This window comes from Lagopus leucura, unplaced genomic scaffold, assembly GCF_019238085.1.
Source record: "Lagopus leucura isolate 7727_CA_CO unplaced genomic scaffold, USGS_WTPT01 Super-Scaffold_100026, whole genome shotgun sequence".
NCBI classification, from domain to species: Eukaryota; Metazoa; Chordata; class Aves; order Galliformes; family Phasianidae; genus Lagopus; species Lagopus leucura.
Genome location: NW_024962277.1, coordinates 1,908,846 through 1,930,337, shown reverse-complemented (window position 1 = coordinate 1,930,337; position 21,492 = coordinate 1,908,846). Strand labels below are relative to the sequence as shown.

At 47.4% G+C, this 21,492-nt stretch overlaps 1 protein-coding gene across 4 annotated transcripts in view; it reads left to right on the top strand.

Moving 5' to 3' along the window:
• Positions 1–19,335, top strand: part of MGLL (monoglyceride lipase) — an 88,919-nt gene extending 69,584 nt beyond the window's left edge. For all 4 annotated transcript variants that reach the window (XM_042880141.1, XM_042880140.1, XM_042880143.1 and 1 more), the window contains 5 exons: positions 4,752–4,888; positions 5,893–6,003; positions 11,894–11,983; positions 16,104–16,319; positions 16,762–19,335. In XM_042880141.1, coding sequence (XP_042736075.1) covers positions 4,752–4,888; positions 5,893–6,003; positions 11,894–11,983; positions 16,104–16,319; positions 16,762–16,887 — 680 coding nt within the window. In that variant the 3' untranslated portion in view covers positions 16,888–19,335. The remainder of the gene's footprint in view (positions 1–4,751; positions 4,889–5,892; positions 6,004–11,893; positions 11,984–16,103; positions 16,320–16,761) is intronic.
• The last annotated feature ends 2,157 nt before the right edge of the window (positions 19,336–21,492 follow it).

Below are 21,492 nucleotides of genomic sequence, written 5' to 3'. Positions count from 1 at the left end.
CAAATGGACTTGTCAGACTCCAGCTGTAGGTCCCTCCAGTACGCTTATTGATCACAGGTAGAGAAAGAAGAGGGTCCTAGCAGCCTGAGCTTAGCACAGAATCTTGGAAAAACCTCTCCCTTTGCTGCTGCTGTGTGCTGGAGCAGTAAGTCCACCTTTCTGACCTCCCACAGCCTCTTTGGGAGTGGAATCACATCCATGCTCCGGCTTATTAAACCAGAGGCTGCTGCAGCAAGCTTTGCAAATGGCCCCTTCTGACATCATTAAGAAATGTCCTTTTGGGTGGGATTCTGCTCCAGCGGCTCCTCAGCTGGAGGTTATTAACATGACAGGTCTCACATTTAGCTGCTCTTGCATCCACACTGTCTTGTTACTGCAACTCCAAATGTATTTATGCCCCAGGAGCAGTAAACCTGAAGAGCCTGAACTTCTTCCAGCCCTCTCTCTCAGTTGTTCTTCCCCTTTAAATTCTTGGAGTTAGGACTGGGAAACTGACTTGAAAGGGACTCTTAAAGGTGATCCAACCCACTGCAATGAACAGGGACACCCACAGCTCCATCAAGTGCTCAGAGCCCATCCAGCCTGACCTAGGCTGTCTCTAGGGATGGAGCACCCACCACCTTTCTGGGCAGCCTGTGCCAGTACCTCACTGCCCTTATTGCAAAAATCTTCTTCCTTATATCCAGTCTAAATCTAAATCTCCTCTCTTTTAGTTTGAAGCCAATTCCCCTTGTCCCATCACAAGTTAGGTATCTAGACAGAAAAAAAAACAAGCACATGGTGTGATGGATCCTAAGCCAGGAGTCAAGCCCTATGGTTCTGTTGATTATTTCTACCATCAATTGGCTGGAGACTCCATTTCATATCACCAATGCTGTGGTGGTATGCTTACTGTAACAAAAATGGAACCAAACCATCTCCATTATCCCAAAGCAGGAAGCCTCCAACTATATGAATAGTCAAGATCCAGACTCTGCTTGGAGAGTTACTGCTTCCCAGGCAGCTTTCTCATGTCCTCTCTCCATGTTTTATGGCTTTCTCACGATAAATAGTGAGTAAAGGCTGAAAAAACAACAGACCATAATTTCTTTTCTCCCATAACTGAGCTTTAAGGAATACCACTGACATCAGAAAATATACAGCAGCATAGCTGAAGTCAGCATTTTACCCTGCACTTCCATGTCACCTTATCTTCAGTGGCAAAGTGTTCCAGCTGGAGCTTTGAGGGATGGCTCACAGCACACCTGAGCACACAGGATCGGGCAGAGCCTTTGCTGGGAGAGTCTAGTGATAGAAGGAGAAAGAAACATATATGGCCTGGGGCTTGTATAAAAGCCAGAGAACAAGATTCTGCTCAGGTGTGATGGAGTAGAGAGCCTGGAGGGATTTTCTCATCATGGCTCAGCGTGATTTGCTGAGGGTTTGAAGCTCCTTCCTTCTCCAGAGGGAAGGCAGTGTGACGCTAAGACAAAAGTTGTCAAAGCTCCTTGTTTGTTCTTCCCCCTTTTTCTCAGCACAGGAGCTGTTCAGCAGTTTCCCCCATGTTTTCAACCCAGATGAGGATACAGCTCTCTTTAAGGTGAGCAGTGCTGCTGAGCTTATCCAGACTGATAAAGGTTCCTTTATGCAGGCAGAGCGATACCTTTGCAGTGATAATTCAGTCTCCAGAGCCCTCACACCATTAAGTATTCCATCACTGAACCAAGGCTTTGTGTTCCTGCTCAGGCAGTCAGCATTCTTCCACCCAGAGAGGTGAGCAACGTTGGAGGATCGATAGCCATAGGAGGAATCATGCTCTGAGGTCATGCTTTCAGATAGGTTGACTGATCACAAGTCACTGTTCACGCCCCTACAGTGGTAGAGCTGCAGTCTGAACAAACTCATGCAGAAAATAATGTGTGCATATTGGGCCAGATCTCTGCAGCCTTTATTCAGGCTTTGTTTCACCAATGTCCATTATTTAACAGCAACGTGTTCAGTTGCAAATGGAGACTCAGGCATTTTAATCCTAGATGGCAATTGAAAGAGAAAAGTTGTACGTTCTTGTTTTAAAGCCTTGCATCTAGTAAAGGATGCTCACATCATAATACCTAGAACCTGAAATGGTTGATAACTGAGCCACTACATGCATATGAAGCACACAAGATGGTGATGAAGCCAGATATCTGTGAGAGCTACTAACAGATGATGAAAGCCGTGTGCCATAAAGACGTGCATGGGCAATCACAGCTCATTATAGATGTGTGTGTCAAGAAGTTTAACGGCAAAGGCATTATGCTGTTGAAACCAGTGGCCCCAAGAGGAGAGATGCGATGGGAACTCATGGGGCTGTTGTCTCACATGGGCTTGGGCAGCCCTGGTTGGTTCCTGTGCCCAGGCCAGTCCTCTCCTCTTGCACCAAGTATCCTGCCACAGATGCTGTGGGACTGCTACATCAGTTTTTTTTCCAAGCAAAACTCAAAGCAGATAGCTTCACATCAAGGATGAACCTGATCTTTCACTCTTAATAGCTCCAGATCACAAGATCAGAGAAAAGCAGGTCAATACCCATGACTTTGCCAATGTTCAATTGTGCATATGGCTTTCATTTAACAGAAGAGATCTTAACTCCTTTCCCTGAAGCTTTCTCAGCTGGGAGATTCAAACTTCCAATGAACTCATTCTCTGGTGGAAGAAGTTTGGTTTCGTGGAGAGGAAACCTGCCATCTGGCAGTACTGGTGCAAAGATTTGCATGATCTTCTTATACCACACATGCAGACAAACTACTCTCCAAGTGCTGCTGTGTTCCATGAGGGAGGGGATAGTAGCTTAGTAGCTAAAAGCACAGATTCATTAAGTAATCCATAAAATTACCACAAACCTGGAGAAATCCAGTGGTGTGCTGTTGCACAGGCATTTCCTGGCTTCCTGAGCCAAGAAATACATAGGTACCTCTCTGTTATGGGCAGTATCGTTGTTTTGTAGTAGGACCAAGAACCAGGGAGGCCTTCCAGACCTGCCTCTGTCTACCCAAAAATAGGGCAAAGCCTCACAGCCCCCAGACAGACTCACAGCCCATATACAGACCTGGGTCACGGGGATATTGCTATTTCTGCTTGCTCAGCTGTCTTGCACAGACTGCACAGAAAGAGATACAAGAAGCAAGCACACCAGAGAAAAAAGAAGTGGAAGTGCAGAGCTCTGCTAAGAGAACAGGTTCCTCTCTCTCTGGAGTGCTCAACTCCTATCAGCCTGTTAAATTTGCAGGTCAAATATTAAGCAGAAGACACATTTGAGCTCCATAGAGCGAGATGACTGAAAGTATATAGATGTTGAGAAAAAGGTAAATAAATCCACTAGCCCCACACATGGCTTCACTTCTGTAGACCATTTCAGTTCTTACTTTAATTGGCTCTTTGATTTGTTTCTGATCACTGATCCACAGGGGATGCTTACAGGTGTCATACTTTGGCAGAAACTGCAGCGTGTGCATAGAAAGCAGCACCAACAATATATTATTTGTGATAGACCAGGATGACATCTCTGAGTCGGTTGGGCAGACATCATGTCTGATTGCCGTACTCACTGCTTTGAGACCCACGGAGACCACTCAGAAGCAAGGAAATAAGCAAATCTGGCTTTCTTAGATGCTGGGCTTTGACAAGCCATTGCCCTTTGTGCCTTTGAATCTCTGCCTGCAGTCTGGTCCCACCAGAGAAGCCCCAGGGAGGCACACAGGAAGGGATGCTGTTTGGCACTCCCTACACTCCATCAATATGGAAGTGGTTTGCACAGTATTTCCCCCTTCACAGTTTTCCTTAACAATGTACATGGAATAGAAACAAAGAACTGCTTTTAAGGAAGAATCCTATCCCTGATAGTCTATCTATCTAATGTTTGGTGCAGTACACGTGCAAAGTGCTTCCCCAAGGTGGATTCCATGATTCTATAAGAGATGTGGTTTAGTGGGGAAACACTGGTGGTAGGAGGACAGTTGGACTAGACAATCTTGAAGGTCTTTTCCAATCTTGGTGATTCTATGACTAATTTCAAGCCTTTGTGAGTTCAGAACTGCCTGGAATTGTGCTCGTGGATCTGCTGAATCCACCTCTGCCAGGGATACCACTGTTTCCATGGCAACTCTTCATCTCCCACTTTTGTCATTCCTTTCCCTTTGATTAGATGAGATAATTCCCAGACACAGAACAAGCTAGCAGCACACAGGTGCAGCACAGTTTGCATGAGCACTTGTTTAGAAGGAGCGTGCCACCTGATGTATCCCCACTACAGGCTGCTGCCTCCCCTTGGAGGCCCTGGCCTCTGCTGAATGCTTCTCAGCTCAGAGTGGGAAGGCTTCCAGCTCACCTCCTGCTCCAGAGCAGCACTGAGGACTCTGCAAAGCTCATGCACACCCGTGCACTGGAACAGTCCATATCCAGGGTCTGTTAAGTTTATAGTGACTGTATCTAGTGTTCAGAGTTTTCTTCCATTTCTTGGCAATGCTCACACAGCAGATCTTGCTCTACAGCAATTGGCTGAGGTTGTCAGGGACCTCTGGGTCCATGTGCTCCAACCTCAGGGAGAGCGAGAGTTGGGTGCCCAGGTCCACATCCAGGCATCCTTTGAAGATTTCCAAGGAGGATGCTCCACAACCTCTAAAAGACTGGGAGAAGGACAGTAACAGCCCAGCAGGCACTTTTCAATAAAGCTTTTCTTGACTGCAACCACTGCTTCAGATCACTCAGATGCATGTTTTCCTTTTTCCCTACAGTTGGCCATGGGCAGAGCGAGGGGGATCGGATGGTTGTCTCAGATTTCCACGTCTTCATCAGAGACAGCTTGCAGCACATTGATCTCATGAAAAAGGATCATCCAGGGCTGCCCATCCTCATCCTGGGGCACTCCATGGTAAGCATCATCCCCACCCCTCCTTGCAGGGTACAGTCAATTTGTCACCATGCCTAACTGTACAAGATCTGCCTCCTGTATAGCTAGTCCTTAACTCCCCTACCTAGATCATGGCCCTAATTAGTGCCCATTTGCAAAAATTGACCTGTCTTTTAGTAGGACGGTTCAATCATACTGAAAACTCAATAAATCCTACCACCCCTGTAGCATCGGGCTTCTGCTTTTACCCAGTAACCAGGAGAGCAAGCCCTCCGGAGCTTTGTGAGCAGCCAGGGGATGAAGCACGAAAGCACTGCATAGCCTCATTCTGTTAAACAACCTCACAGGGAAGCGTACCAAGGATTAGGGCCGCCAAAACAAAGGCAATGATTTGGTGAACAGATCTGAAGTCTGGTTCTGACAGCACGGGCCAAATCCCTTTATTCAAGCGAGCAATATTCCCATTGATGTCACTGATCTTCTCCCCCTGCCTTCCCGGAGGAGAGAAAAATGAATAAGTGCTTTGGGATTCAGCCCATGCTCAGATAAACGATTGTTCTTGCATAAGAACGCATGGCATGCTCTGAAGTGCTCGCCGCGCTCCAAAGCCGCTGTAACAAGGAGCTAATTTCCCAGCCAGGTCTTTCAGATGCTTCTCACTGCTGCTCCATTTAACGAGCCCTTGCTTCTCTGGCAGCGCAGAAGGTCACCAAAGATTTCCCCTGGCAACTAATCCTCTGCAAACTTCCCCCAGCCAGCCAAGCGCCCGCATCCCCCAGCCCTCCTGTCCTCAGGCTGAGCCTGACCACATTTGGCTCAAAGTGATGTGCGGGGTGCATGGAGTCAGGATGGGCTGGTGGTGGACAAGAAGATTATTTAACTCCCAGTAATGAGTGAGGATTTCTGCATGCTGGGTAGTTCGGCAGAAATTGTTTGCTTTTTTGAACTAAATCCTTCCAGTAACAGGATTACTATATAAGTGAGATGTTGTGATCTGCATTAAGCCGTGTTACTTTGCATTGCAGGGGGGAGCCATCTCCATCCTGACAGCCAGCGAGAGACCCAGTGACTTTTCAGGCATGCTGCTAATCTCTCCTCTGGTGGTTGCTAACCCAGAAGTTGCCACCCCCATCAAGGTAAGAGCCAATCCCCAGTGCACCCAGTCATCTCCTCAACGGATTTCCTTCCACGGAGACTTCCAGCCTCCTCCCATCAGGACAAGGGAAAATGGTTAACAAACTAAAACTGGGGAGATTTAGACTGGATATAGGGTAGGGTTTTTTATTTTTTTATTTTTTATTTATTTATTAACAGTAAGGGCACTGGCACAGGCTGCCCAGAGAGGTGGTGGTGCCCCATCCCTGGACACAGCCAAGGTCAGGCTGGATGGGCTCTGAGCACCTGAGGGAGCTGTGGGTGTCCCTGTTCATTGAAGGGGGGTTGGACTGATGGCTTTTAAGGGGCCCTTCCGACTCAAATGAAGTTATGATAACACCAAACCCACTGAGATAGATACCACCTGAATGCCAGTCAGTACATTGCTTTGGAGTGCCTCTCTCACAGCTGCACCCACTGTTTGGAGGGGAAGCAAATCCTGAACTCATCCAGAAAAGCTTATTTAAATGGAAGCCAGAGAGCAATGCGCTACAGGAGGTGGCAGCAGACTGTGCCATCATCACACGCCCCGCAGCAACCCACGCAGCACTGGCCTTCCCCTTCCTCTCAGTTTTCTCCCTGACTCATACAAAGTCTGGTACAGTTCAACACAGGCTGCTGGCAGTGTCAGGCTGGGGTTATTTTTGACATTTGGGGGATGATTGATTTCTAAACAAAACTAGAGCTCTTGAGTCCCAGGAATCCATGAGCCGGAATGGCTTCCAGCTAGAGCATCAACAGCAGCATCTTGGCTTGGTACCACTGCTGGCCCTTGTGCAGCATCTCCTTCTGTTAGCATTTAGGCTTTACCTCCTCCAGTCCACCTCTCCTATCCTGGGTTATGTCTGACCCTGGTTTGCACTGCCTGCTCTGCCCTTCCCCAGGGAGGCAGACAACCCTCAGCTCTCCCCTCCTTTCTGGATGCTTAAAAGAATAAACAACTCTAAAAAGAAACTGTAAGCAAAGGGAAGGACCAGCTAAGACAGAAGTAATGAGAGAACAACTCATTCCCACAGACCTTGTCCCTTTAACCTCTCCTTGGTCTCCTTCTAGGGCTAGCTTCTCATTTTAATCTACTTCTGAACTATTTCTCATCTTTTTTTTTTTTCCCTGAGAAAAAGGAAACATCTTGCCTCAGCTTTCAGCATAATCCTGTCACACCTTTTACTGTACCTAACCCCCTAACTGACCCCACAAAAGAAGAATACAAGCCCCAAGGGTGGCTTTTAAGCATCCGTAGAAGGAAACGTGTTGAGACCTCCAGTCTTCAAATGCCAAAGCCTGCTGAGAGCTGCACCACCTGGATGCCAGTCAGTGTTTTCCTCATGAGTGACTCCCCACAGGTGGAAAATACAGCTCTAAGAGGAAGAAAAGCTTTCTATTCAGTTTGCTAGATGCTAAATCCTTTCTGAAATAGGGACTAACCAGCTCTATGGAAACCAGTATTATTGCAGTTTGGTTTCTTGCAGGTCAGTAGCAGGTAGTAGATAAGCTTCAGTTCAGTTCCTAATCTCCAACTGAAGCGTTGCAAAGTTGTTTATGGGGTCACATTCCTAGGGAGCATCTTGAGCACAATAACAAGAGTTCACAGCACATTCCCTTCTCCCTCAGATCTATTGCTGCTTCTTAAAACTGGTAAAAATGTAATTATTTCTGAAATATTTCTGCTCTGTCAAATATATTTGAAGTCATTCCTGGAGTTGGAAAGATATTTGCAAGAGAAAGGAGTGAAAACAAGCAGAATATTCCTGCAAAAGCTGCCACTTCCCAAGAAGTTGAGCTGGAAACACTTGTGTGCTTTTCCCTTCTCAGAGACAAAGGACCCAGCATTGGTGCCAGTGCCTCTGAGGCACAGAGGCTTTGGTTTTCCCCTGGAACAGGTGTGACTTCCAGGCCATGAGCCATTTCCCAAGGTCCACTGCATTCAGCCCATTGCTGGGGCAGTTTGCTGCTGAGCAGGAATTTACCTTGGCTACACAAGTAGCTCAGAGCAGTGACACAATTTATCCAGTGCCCTGTGACTCCCGGTAGGAACACCTACCTACTTGAGAGCAGGATCCTGCTGCTCTCTCTGGACCAAACTTGGCTCTGAGCCTTCTGAATTTCAAAGGATGCAAAGGGACAGAAATCACATGTGCTCATGAGAATAAGAAAGCCTGTCCTGCTGAATTTCTGCTGCTGAATGCTGTGAAATAGAGTGGGCTGCACAATCTCATAGGAAATAATCCCTACCCCCAGCATGTGCCTTACAGAATCAGTACACAAGAATGGCTCTTCGCTTTGAGTTTTCCCATTTGGCCTCTTGCTGAGGTATGAAAGCATAATACCTGGCATATCCTTGATCGTATACCATCTCATTTTCCTGATATCCCACCTCCCTGACATCACCATTGCTCTCAGCCCGATACCAATAGTTTATCAGTGTTTCTTTCAGAGATTTTTCTGCTCAGCAAAACCAGCCTGGCTAGCATATGCAGCTCACCTATTTGACAATCCAGCTCACTTGTTGGTGAGCTGAACTAAAAAGCATTCACTCAAGCAGTTGGTCAAGAAGAGATCTTGAGAGAGAAGTAAGCACATAGAGGTGCATGGGGACAGAAATTATTTTGTTCAGAAGAAACATCTCTACGCCACAAAGCATCCATGCAGTTAAACCAATGCAAAACCCATGAACTGAGCTTTGAGTTGCACTTCCAGTCAAGAGGCAATGTTCAGCACTCCATTTCAATCTTATCCCAAGATGATTCTCACAGAGAGATGTGAGATCTGAACAGTGTTAGGATTTCACACACCTGCACTGAACAGCTCAAACAGCTGATGCTTTAAAGCATCACCCTCAGCCCAGCCAATATTCCCAGCATTGCACTCTTGGTCATTTGGGAGCAGTTACCTCAAGAACCAACAATTGCCACTTCGAACCAACAGGGACAAAAACCTTCATATATCAAACACAGCCAGCCCTTCAATAGCATGGCTTTTAATTAAAGTCCAGCATGTCACAGGTTGCATTACATTGCTCATAATCATTAAAAGCTCAGGGGAACCTTTTGTCTTTTTGATTGCAACATAAAACTTGAGTTTTCCACTTGATGTGACCTTGACTCACAGGACAAGAGATAACAGCCTTAAGTTGTGCCAGGGGAGGTTCGGGTTGGATGTTAGGAAAGAGCAGTGATGCACTGGCATGCTGGGAGCACTGGAGTCACTGTGCCTGGAGATGTTTGAGAACTGTGGAGATGTGGCACTGAGGGACATGGCATAGTGGGGGTGGGTTGACAGTTGGACTTTGTGATCTTAGAGATGGCTTATGGCTTAGTAGCTTGTGGTACTAATAGGAACGGGAGGGTGGTTGGACTAGATGATCTTGCAGGTCGTTTCCAACCTTGTGATTCTGTGATCTTTTCCAACCTTAATGATTCAGTGAATCCAAATATGGATGATGTACCGCCTGCAGATCTGAAGACCATCCAGAAGTCAGAGTCCTTTCCCAATGAGACTTTTATACCAAAAGGTTCTGCCTGTGTGTAAATAGGAGTTCCTGCACACACAGGAAATACATGGGCACATCTGACATGCTATCTACAGAGCCTGGGGCTTCCCTTACACAGCTGAACATCAGAAACAACTGCACTGACACCACTCACCTGGGCTGGAAGTGCTTGGGACCAGATCCAGCTGTATTTCTATAGCAGTTTGGCAGAACTCCAGATACGTGCAGAAGCTCCAGGAATTTTCCAAAGCATGTCACAGAGATCATCTGTGGGCTGTGGAGATAAGCACGTATCATTAGAACAGAGAAATGGTCACAGTGGATCTGACAAGTGTGCAGCTCATCACCATCAAACATATTACTTCTATAATGTGAGAGTACATCAACTTACTGTACCCTAAAGCTGAATTTAGAAGTAAAGAAAGCCTTTCTCCCTATTTTATGAGTTGTAGGCCTGATTATCTATGGTCTTAATAACAACGTGTGGATTCTGCAACTGATATTCTAAACATATCTTGAGAGAGCAACCGCTAATCTCTCACGCCAAGGCTTTCCTCCTCACTTAGCAATCATTAGGCACAGGAACTCACCCTAGCACTTAACTCAGGCTCCAATTTTAGGGCAGCCTAATTGCCTAATGTTGACACAGTAATGTTCAAAGGCAGGAACATCCAAACCAGTATTCAGATCTCAGGTTCTGAGGTTGTTTCTCTTCGCCTCCATAGACTGCAGAGAAAACCTACAATAATTACATTTCCAAATTAAATATCTTAGCCAAGGATCTGCAGTTACTTTATGCATATCTGGGTCACTGTAAGTGGCTTAGAGAAGCAAAATGCTGCAGCATTGTCAGCACAAAGTCCTTGCCTAGAATTCATTCAGATGAATTCCTCAAATCATCACATTGCATTAACACAAGAGAAAACCTCATTCTTGCTCATTGTACTGGCACCTGGGTGGATGTATTTTTAGTGGGTCAGCTCAGTAGAGTTACTTTTATTCACACAGTGCCATTTTAACATGGTTTAGAGGGCATGGTGGGGATGAATTGATGATCTTAACAGTCTTTTCCACCTTAATAATTTTAAGGAATGACAACATCTGTATAAGAATAGGCAGCAGCAGATATAGATACTCCAAACACAAGAAAAACAGAGGTCACAATTCAATAATAAAGAAACCACTTACCCCTTTCCAAGATCAGGGCACACTAAACACTTTCAGGGAGATAATCCCCAAGTAAAGGTGGTTCCCTTATGGCTGCCAGCCTTTAAATGAGGTTAGGAAGCAGTGTACCCACAGTCCACCCCTTTCAATCACACAGATGAATTGCTTCCACCTGTGCTCCCAGGGCTGGCTACACTCCTTCACCAGGTGCTCAATCACTGGTTCAAGCCCTGACCTAACAGTTCCCATAAACCTGTTATAGTTATATCCAGCCCAAAGCACAGGTGCTCAGATCTGCTGTGAGTCTTTACAGCTTGTCACGTTGGATGACTTTGACTGCAACCCTGTGTTATTCCTCTAATATCATAATTACTCTGCCATGTATCATCTGCGATCCGAAATGTCAGAGCGCTTCAGTAGTGATTAAATCTAAGCAGAAACAGGGAACATAGGTGACAGCTCACTTGCAGGTACTGGCTGAGGGCACAGAGGGGCTGTAACATAGACCAGCATACACTAATGGCACAATTCTCAAGTGCTGATCACTTAATTAAAGACAGATACCAAAGATCAGAGCAGAAGCGTGGTACCAACGTACTTGTAGTGCTATTCAAATGAAAGATGCTACCCTTTCATCTGCCAGCAGTTTCAGGCCTGGGCTGCTGAATGCTTTTGTGTTTCCTTCCCAGGAGACAAGTGAGCAATAGATTCCTTTGCCAACGCATGCACATTTTGTTGGTGTTTATTTGCAGGTTCCCCTGAGGATCTGCCTATCAGAAAGAGTGCAGCCTAGGCAACTCCTGTAAATGGCATGGAGTGTGCACTGCAGTCTGAAATCAGAGCTGGGGCAGCAGGGCAGGGCAGTGAGAACCAGAAGAAAACAGCTCCATGGGGAATGGAAACAGCTTTTTCTTATCAAGGTGCCTCACTGATGCCTCTTTGAGAGTGAGAAAAAAGGAAGGGGTGATGAAGCTGCAGTGTGGTGGACGGAGAGCTGACACATGTCAGACCTGCACACCCCCCCAATCCCAGGAGCAGTTTAAACACTCACTTCAAGAGAAATGTTTTAAATATAGGACAGATCTCTCTACTGTGTCAGCTGACATTCCTCAACTGTTTAACTTCAGTGCTGATTCCCACCAGCTCAGGATTAGGTCCTCTATATCTCTCTTGCCCTGACCAGCTCCTTAACTACTTGCTTTCCTCTCCCACAGGTTTTTGCAGCAAAAGTACTCAACCTCGTGCTTCCAAACTTGTCGCTGGGATCAATAGATCCAAATGCAATTTCCCGGAACAAGAAGGAGGTGAGAACCTTAATGCCACTTAAAGTTACTGCATGCTCAGTACCCTGTTGCAGTCCTCTCTTTTCTGTTAAAAATAATTTAAAAAAAAAAAAAAAAGAAAGGCATTTTTCTAAATCTCTAGGGCTAGATCCATGCCCTTCTGCACAGAGCAGAATATGTGGCTCACCATGGGAAAGCAGCCCTTGGTCCCTGCATACATCCTGCACCCATGACTGCTCTGGGTGTCCCTTCTGTACCATCACCTCTCCTCACAACCAGCTCACGCAGGTTGCAAATGTTACTGAAGGCTGCATTTCCAAACCTGCTCTTTGCCGTGCAAAACTCCAATGCGAGAGGTTGGTGTTCCTGCTTACACACCAGAATGGCATTGTGCTGAATGCATTCAGACAGATGAAAAAAGCGTGCTTGCCCCAAAGACCTTGCTACAAGGTCTCCTGGATTGCAGTCTGGCTCTGTCACAGCCTTTCTGAACAAATCATGTATTCTTTCTGTGCCTGGGAATAATACTGAAGTGAGCTGCAATTGAAGCAGCCATTGTAACGACCTAATTCCAGCTCCACTGCCAAAGTGAATGGAGTGGTTCCAGGATCAACTTCTCTCAGTGTCGCCACAGCTTGAGACTCTTCTCCCATTCATACCACCTCCTAGCAATAACCATTGCTGCCCATTCATGCCACCATTGGCACAGCCAGGTATCCTTGCAACTGCTGCCACAATACATGACAGTTCTCTTTCCTTCTTGGTGTGGGGGGAGGAGAGCAAGCAGGGAAGCTTGGTCTACAGGTGAGTGAAGTTGCTTGGTCCAAAGAGGGAATGACCCAGAACTTGGTGTATTTCAGAAAGTTTGAATGGAGAACACAGCACCCAAGGTCGTCTCAAAAGCAGGGGAGCTCACTGCCATAGCAAGTTGTTCCATTGACAAATGCTGTCACTTCTCCTGCTGTTCATGCAGTGCTAGAATTGAAGCTGAAAGGATCAGGAGCAAAGATGATGTCAGCTGACGCAATGCATCAGTTTCAGCACATTCCTCCCTTTGACTCACCCGTTAGGAAACTGCAAAAAGGAGTCTTATGGAATAGAATCACAGAATCGTGAAGGTTGGAAAAGTCCTCTGTGACCACGTAGTCCAACTACCACCACTACTGCCCTCCAACCACATCCCTCAGTGCCACATCTCCATGGTTCTGGAACACCTCGGGCAAAGTGACTCCACCACTCCCTGGGCAGCCTATGCCAGTGCATTACCACCTTTTTGGAGAACAAATTCTTCCTAATACTCAACCTGAATATTTCCTGGCACAACTTGAGGCTGTACCCTTTGCCCTATTGAAGAGCCACCAGGTTTCCATGGTTCTGGCCCAGGAATTCAAAGGTGCTCCCCGTCCAGGAGCAGTGAGCATGGCTGGAACATGCAGCTCTCTGCCTGGCTCAAGGTCATTATGTGGTACTGTGTGTCCCAGCTGCTCTTTAAGGAAGGCAGTTTTAAGCACACCTGCTTCCAACAGCTGGATCTTCTGCTGGAAATTGCTGCCCTACAGAGCATGACAAGAGAAAAGTGCTGATGGGAGACAACCCGGTCATAACACATTTAGAAAAGTGTCAGTGAACTTCCTTAATTTACCACACAATATTGTCCAAATATTTTCTTATTCCATGGGAACAATTTATAACAAATGCTATCCTGTGTTTTTTTTCCCACCCAAATATTTGCCGCTGCTCCCACTGCTGTGTGATGCTCCAAGTCTCAAGAGCTTCCTGTGTGTTGTTTTTCCTCTGCCCTTTCCCTTTCCGTGCAGGAAGGGAAAGCATTTCACAACACATGAGAACAGGTCTGCTTTGGCACGCCTGCTCACAGTGCAGTGGTCCTCAGGAGAAGACTCCCACTCCTCCCTGCTCTGCTGCCTGCCCACCTGCGCATGAACTTGCCTCTGGCATAGCAGCAGTGGGCTGCAATGCACTCACCAAAGGCACTCCAGCATCTCGTCTTCTGGCTGTCACTGGCACACACTCCACCCTCCCTTTGGACTTGGGTTGCACGGCCTCAAAGCACGCAATGTGCTGGAAACATCCATTATTTATATGTTAAACATATTCTTCTGCCCAGCCAACTTTTCGTTCTCTGGAAATGTTTTTGGGATGTCATCCAAGAATTTCCTGATGAGGCTGTGTTCCCAGCAGGCTGTCCTCAGGGTGTAGGCACTGTGATGCAGGATGGCATGGAGATGCTCATTTGATCTGTGTGCAATATCAAATGCAAGAGACACAAGAGAGCAAGGTGCAACCTCAAAACCCCGCTTCTGCTTCCAAGCTGCAGAATAACCCATAAAACCCATAACAGCATAACCCATAAAAGTCTCAAAATGAAACAGGACCAGTAAATCACCTTCACTGCAACAGCAAGCTCCTAAATCTTTTATTTTTTTCCTTTTTAATTATTTATTTTTTGTTGATTAGCTTAAAGCTGTGGACAAAGCTTCTGCCTTGCACTCACACCGTGCTCTGAGCATTAACTTTCTGACAAGGATTTGGTTCGTTCACCAGCAGTAGGATCCTCCTACTCACTGCTGATGGATCTGGGTTGGGATTAAGTTATTATTTTTTCCCCCTTCCATCATCTATACAAAAACATTTGTTGACAGCTCAGTAGCTAAAAAAATTCCCTGTTCTTTAGGAAGAGAACAAGAGAAAGAAACCTATTAGGTCATTCTCCTAGCATGCATGGCACTAGGGATGCATAATGCACATGAATTCATCGACATTATTTTACTCCATGGGAAGAGAACTTCTGTCAGTCCACCCACCCACCCCTCCCAATTCTGCCTCTCCCTCAAGTACTTCAATTAAACATATAATAAATAATAAAACATCTCAAGGCTGTGCTGCCTTAGTGCACTGCTAACAGATGTGGGTTCAGCTGAAGCAAGTAGCCTGTGCAACCCAATGGATTTGCTCAAAACAAGGGACATAGGAATGGTTTAGTGGGCAATACTGATGATGGCAGGTGGACAGTTGGACTGGATGATCTTAGAGGTCTTTTCCAACCTTAATGATTCTACAAATACAAAACTGCTGATGGGATTCAATGAAACAAGAAGGCAGTGGGGAAAGACCTCTGTGCACCATGTGCCTCCCTGCCAGCTCCATTTCCAGTGCTTTGTGTCCCAATGCATTTGAGGTACTGAGAAAGGAAATCAGCTCCGCATCTCTAGAGAATGAATGAATGCCTGCAGTTGGGAAAGCCCCACCAGTTGTGTCCTCCTCCCTCCCCAATAACCTCACAGTGACCTCACCTTCCAGCAAAGCAAGAACTTGAGCAGACCTCTGTGTCTGCAAGGAGAGAAGAAGGCTGATTTTGGCTAACCTATAAATAACCATTGTTCCTATAAACATCTGCCAGGGCTGGGAGAAACTGGAGGCTGTGCCAAAGACCAACCCGTAATCAAAGCATTCTGGCAAATATTGAGATGGCAGTGGCTGTGTGGGCCGTCTCCACGTACAGTATACAAATATTTACTGTAGATTTGCCTGCTGTAGCAAATACTCCTTCCTAGCAACTTTCTGCACCAGCTCTGGTGTATTTTTAGCCTCTCACAGTATGGCTGAGCAAGTTGTTGACTTTTTCTTTAGCCTAATCCCTAATCCCATCCTTGTGTCCTCTGTACCCAGAGGAGAACACTGGTGCATGAGTGCTGTGCAGCAGACTTGTCAGCTGCTTGCAGGCCTAGGTCATAGAATGGCTCAGGTTGGAAGGGACCTTAAAGACCATCTCATTCCAAATTGTGGGCTCGTTGCCCCTCACCAGCTCAGGCTGACATGGGCCCCATCCAGCCTGGCCTTAATCACCTCCAGGGATGGGGCACCCACAGCTCTGGGCATCTGTGCCACTGCCTCACTGCCTTCTGAGTACAGAATTTCTTCCTTGCAGTTAGTTAGGAAGAAATGGGCAGGCAATTATTCACTGGCAGCCATAGTGAAGATGTTGGCCCTGACTCTGATGGCAGGAAATCTTGATTGAGCAGGAAACAAGCGTGAGAGCCGAGGGAAGAGCCTCTACACCACCTGCTCTGTCCTTTCTGCATGAAACATTGCTAACCTGAAATCGCCCCTCTCTCCTTGCCAGATGGAGTCCTACACGTCTGACCCCCTGGTCTACCACGGTGGCATGAAGGTCTCCTTTGTCATCCAGCTGATGAATGCCATTACCAGAATCGAGCGAGCTCTGCCCAAGCTGACTTTGCCCATCCTGGTGCTGCATGGCTCTTCTGACAAGCTCTGCGATATCAAAGGCTCCTATTTACTGATGGACACAGTGCAGAGCCAGGACAAAACGCTGAAGGTCAGCTTGCTTTCTCCATTTTTAGGATGCTATCCCGCAAGCAGAGGCCTCAGCACTGCTCACTCAAGAGTCACAATGGGGGAAGCAGGGCTGGTTCCTGGCAAACCAAGCAGGTTCCCAGCCCTTCAGGGAGGAAGGAATGTGTGGCATTGGGCAGCAGGGTGCTTGGGATGAGCAGAGCAGGGTCCATCAGCACAGAAGCTGGAACACTATGGTAGACTTCTTTTTGAAGCAGAGTGTGCCCTTAGATGTGATGTGATAACCTGACACACGCAGAATTGTTAGGGTTGGAAAGACCACTAAGATCTTCTGCCCCAACCACACCTGGGAGAAAAACCAGACAAAGCATGGGACGCAGGGGTGTTGCCAAGAGGGGCTGAAGGCTGCTCTGCCCGTGAAGGTGTTTGTTCAGTGCTAATCCCTGCTCTCTCCCTGTCTGCAGGTGTATGAGGAAGCCTACCATGCACTGCACAAAGAGCTGCCTGAGGTCACCGCCTCCGTCTTCACAGAAATACTGACATGGGTTGGCCAGAAGGTTTCAGCAGCTGGAGAAACCAGCCAGACCTAAGAGCAATCCTTTCTGCAGCTCTTACTGGGGTTTTCTGGGAATAGAAGCTTTCTGTAGTAGAATTCTCTCTGGAAAAGATCTGGCGTGGAGGGACTCGTGGGATATTTTGCCATGCACAGTGTAAGGGTTGGGGGGAGAGGCACAGGGTGGGTGTTACTCACTGGCATAGATGACCCTTGCCATAATCTGAGGAAGCACTGACAGCTGTGGGAACGGCCCCCAAGGCCTTCCAGGTTGGGTGATTTTACTGAGATTCCCCCCACTCGCGGAGCTTCCTCCATCACTTCCTCTTCTCTGCTTTTGCGGGGGTGCATTTATACTGCAATAATTTTTTGGTATGTTAAAGAAGCCAGTATCTTCCACTTTGCAGTTTCGATTCCCTGTCCCCACCACCTGGTCCTTTCTCAGCCCTGGCAGAGGAGGGGACGAGTGTAGACTCAAGCCCACGCAGCACATTTGCAAACCAGGCTATTCCCAATGCCAAACCCCATTGCCTCTGCAAGATAAACTATTCTGTAAATAGTTGTAGGGGCTGCTTTTTTCCCTTGTTTCTTTTTTTTCCTCTTTGTTCTTTTTTTTCCCTCTTGGAATTAATCATTTGCGCTACTGAAACTGAAAAAGCAGAGTTATATGAGAATATAGTAATATAATATATGATGTATATAGAGGCGGCTGGGAGCTGGGGAAGAAATGGGAGGAGAGGCTAAAAAAAGGTTAATTGTTCATTCTCTTGGCGAGGAATAATGTTGTCCTATCAGGATCCAGCCTTTTCACCATAACTTTACAGTCATAACATGTTGTTTTCCTTCATCGCTTGGAAAATGTCCTGAAAAAACCGCTATAGAGAAGCACAGAGCATCTGGTGGGTAGGGATTAGCAGCGGGCATCTTCATGGTCCACTGCTCCAGCAGGAGACCCACGGCGTGACCCCAGATTGTGGCCAAGCTCCTGCCCACCTCCTGCCTCCTACCTGCCCCTCTCCCTCCGCTTCTGTAAATGAGGACGTGGGGCCTTTCCCATGGAGACAAACCTCATTAGGGGGTCTGGTGCCCCTGCCCTGGGCTGGATCCTGCCCACCATGGGGGTCTTACCCCTCCCTCCTGCCCTTGGAGCCACTTCTGGAGAGATCCAGGAAAGGGACCTCAGTGCAATAGCAGGCAGAACCCATCAACACACCGGCGTGCAGGTTGTATCCTTACAATCGCCCCTACGGGTCCAAGTCAGGAAAGCTCTTATAGAGGTGAATGCAGACATTTTTCCACTTGCGTTTTCCTGCCCTTAAGGGGAGGAACCAGCTGGAGTTCTCCCAGCACTGCCAACTTGTGATTTAAACACCATTCCTGTGCAATCAGGTGCTCCCACCCACCCCTGCTAAACCTGCAGCAACTCTCGCACTGTTGCTTTGCTGCAAATTCATTTTCCCAAACAAGGTCCCTCTGTGCCAGATGCTGCTGGGAAAGGCACAGCAGGCAGCACCATGGTGGGGACAAGGCCCCCCAGGAGCAGCAGCCACATGGGTGTGATGCAGCAGTGACAGATGGCGCAGGGGTCAGAGCAAGACGATGACTCGAGGGTGGGATTTTTGAAAGCACTTTTCCCCAGGAAGTCAGGAGGAACAAATTGATGCCCCCATTCTTTATGTCCCGAACTGACAAGCACTTTGCCAGGGAGCAGGAGGGTCAGAGCCCACTGCCTGCCTGCCCCAGGGTCTGTGGTCAGTGCCTTGCAGAACATGTCTCGCCCATGACACATCTGCAGCCTGGAAGAAAGGAAAGGAAGGCAGTTATGTGCGTCTGGGGAATTCTGTCCAGTGGTACTGGCTGCCCAGGGGAAGCTGTGATTGAAAATCAGGTTAGCAAGCAAATATGTACCTGCTGCTCCCTTACCCTGCACGTAAGCTACTTTATATTGACCCAGTTCAGTTTCTCTGTGCCCTGGAGGAACCCTTCCTTCACTGACCAGATTAGCAACGAGCAGAGCTGCTGCCAAGGGAAATGTAATTAAGCTATTTCCCAGCAGCAGGTACCATGTGCAGGGAGCACAGCTGGCCTTACGAATGTTGCTGTGCAGAGACCAGTCTGCCTTGGAGAAGAGGTGGCACCTGTGACCAAGCAATAGCAATGTGCATCTGCCACCCGTGCCACCACCTGTAGCACTGGGAGACCATTCCCCTCTGCCCACCACATTTTCCATTTAGCCTGTTCTTTTTGTACCACTTACCTTAGCACACTGCCAGCATAGACCCTTGAAGATCACACTTATTTTTTCAAGTAATTTGTCTCTCTCATTTTGTTGTGTCCCAGTTCAATAAAATTTATATATATATATACATATATAAAAGCATATATACATACACTTGTATTTTCAGTGGGAAACCATATACAAGTTTAGGATTCTTAAAGGAATACAATGTATATTGCAACTAATAATAAAGTTATGTTTTCTGAACGGAGCGTGTTTGAGGGCATCATTTGCTATCACCATCCCTCTGGAGAGCAAGAAGGGAAAGGCAGGAAGATCTGAGAGATACTGAATCCAGGTTTGGAGCATTTGGGTGCTCTTGCTGCTGGGAAGGTGATAGACTCACAGAGTCATTAAGTTTGGAAAAGACCTCTAAGAACATCAAGTCCAACTGTCAGCCCACCTCCACCATGCCCACAGTCACATCCCTCAGTGCCACATCTCCATGGTCCTTGAACACCTCCAGGGACGGTGACTCCACCACTCCCTGGACAGCCTGTGCCAATGCCCAACCGTTCTTACTGAGGAGAAATTCTTCCCAATACCCAACCCGAAATCAAACCCAAAGGAAGCTGGAGGCTCTGTGCCTATTTCCCCAGCCAGAGCTTAGGTCTCACGATGCCCTGAGCATCTCATGATGAATCCTCTCTAGGTTGTAATTGTTCAGCCCAACATCCATGTCCACGAACATACTGAGCCCAATGAGAGGCAACTCAGCAGAAAAAGCATCCTGGACATTCCCAGCTCCTCAATGGGAGACTGAACTTGCCTTCAACAAGCTTGTTTTAAACTCTTGGTTATAGTTCAGTTTTACACCCAAGGAGGAACAGGGTGGAATAAGTTGGAGGGAGCAGATTGCTGGCTCCCATTATGGAAGCAAGCTTAATAAAATTCATAGAAGTATTGGTGGTTCTTGAGATGCTGTGCCAAGAATGTGTTAGAATAAAACCTTCTGAGCAGAAGGGAGAGATATAATGTCATCTTAGCCTTCACATGAAAGATCAGCCTTCATCTCTGAAAGCATATCTCAAGGAATGGTAGCTAACGCATTTACTTGCCTTCCCTCTAGAGCAGGTCTCTGCACAGCCTCACAAAATTCATCACTGCCACAGCCTCGCACGAATGGTATTGGGATGACCCTGGGTAGCAGAGAAGCAATAGGATAAAAGAATAAGGAGGGAAGGATGTTTTCCTGCCGGGGTTTTAATGACACCGCAGCACAACACAGACCAGCACTGTTTCTTCCATAGGAAAGCTCCACCACATTCCCCTGGCTTTCTTCAAAAACAAAAACCAAACTAAAAATACCACCCTGAGCCCACAGACCGATACATCTGACCCTGCCACAGCTCTCCTTCACCTCCCTCCTGTTCATGCATTGTGCCAAAGCACAGCCTTGTGCCTTGCCATACCAGCAAGAGAGCAGGCAGCAAGCAGCCCTGCTGGGACCATTGGCCAGAAAACCACCCAGGAGCTGCCGTCAGGAGGGAGCAGGCCTGGAGCAGATGGCATTCTCCAGTCCCACTCTTTCCCCTCAAGTTTGCTCTGCTGGCAACAGGAGGAAGGAGAGGAAAGCTCTCACAATCGTTTCTCTGAGCTTATTTTGGGAACTGAGCAGCCAGACCCTCAAGATCCAGACTAGCTCTCTACATGGCCCTGATCCTCTTCCAAGGCTCTCTTTAGTGTCCTTAAGTGCCCTGCAGACATGCAAGCTCACAAAGTTAACCATGACCAAAAAAGAAGAAAATAAACAAGCAAAAAGAATGACCCAGTGCTGATCCCACCCAGTGTGTGGTCCACAGCTGCTCAGCCCCCGCAGAGCCTCACCCAGTTATTCCCAGTAGCCCACCTCGTTTCCAAGCTGACCCCACGACGCAGGCAGACACGTTGTCTTGATTGAAAAGAGGCCTCAGCTATGACAAACAGTTTGCCAGCATGGCCTCTCTTATCTTAATAAATTCATTGCGTCAAATCTGTTTAAGCTTAGAAGGTGAAACAAAACCTGTTCTACCAACACAGGCAGCCCCAAGAACTGAGCCCAGAAGAACCCGGCTCCCTGCAGCAAGAACAACTCTGTGTCACTGCGAGCAGACGGCCGTCAGCACACTGCCTGCGAGCTGCTCCATGGGAAGGTGCCATCTCTGCCATGCATCTGACAGCCCACGTCTCAGAGACGCCCGTCTCACTGCTTGCTCCTGCAGCACAGCGATGTTCTTTGAAGCACAGCTTGCGAGTTCCAGCAGCCTAACTAGAGTCTGAACTTCTCCAAGCCCAGTCCCTTCCTTAGCAGCATTAGTCATTCTGGTGCTATTGCCCTTCCCCCTGGACAACTCCGCGTTCCTGCAGGGAGCTACAAGGATGGGC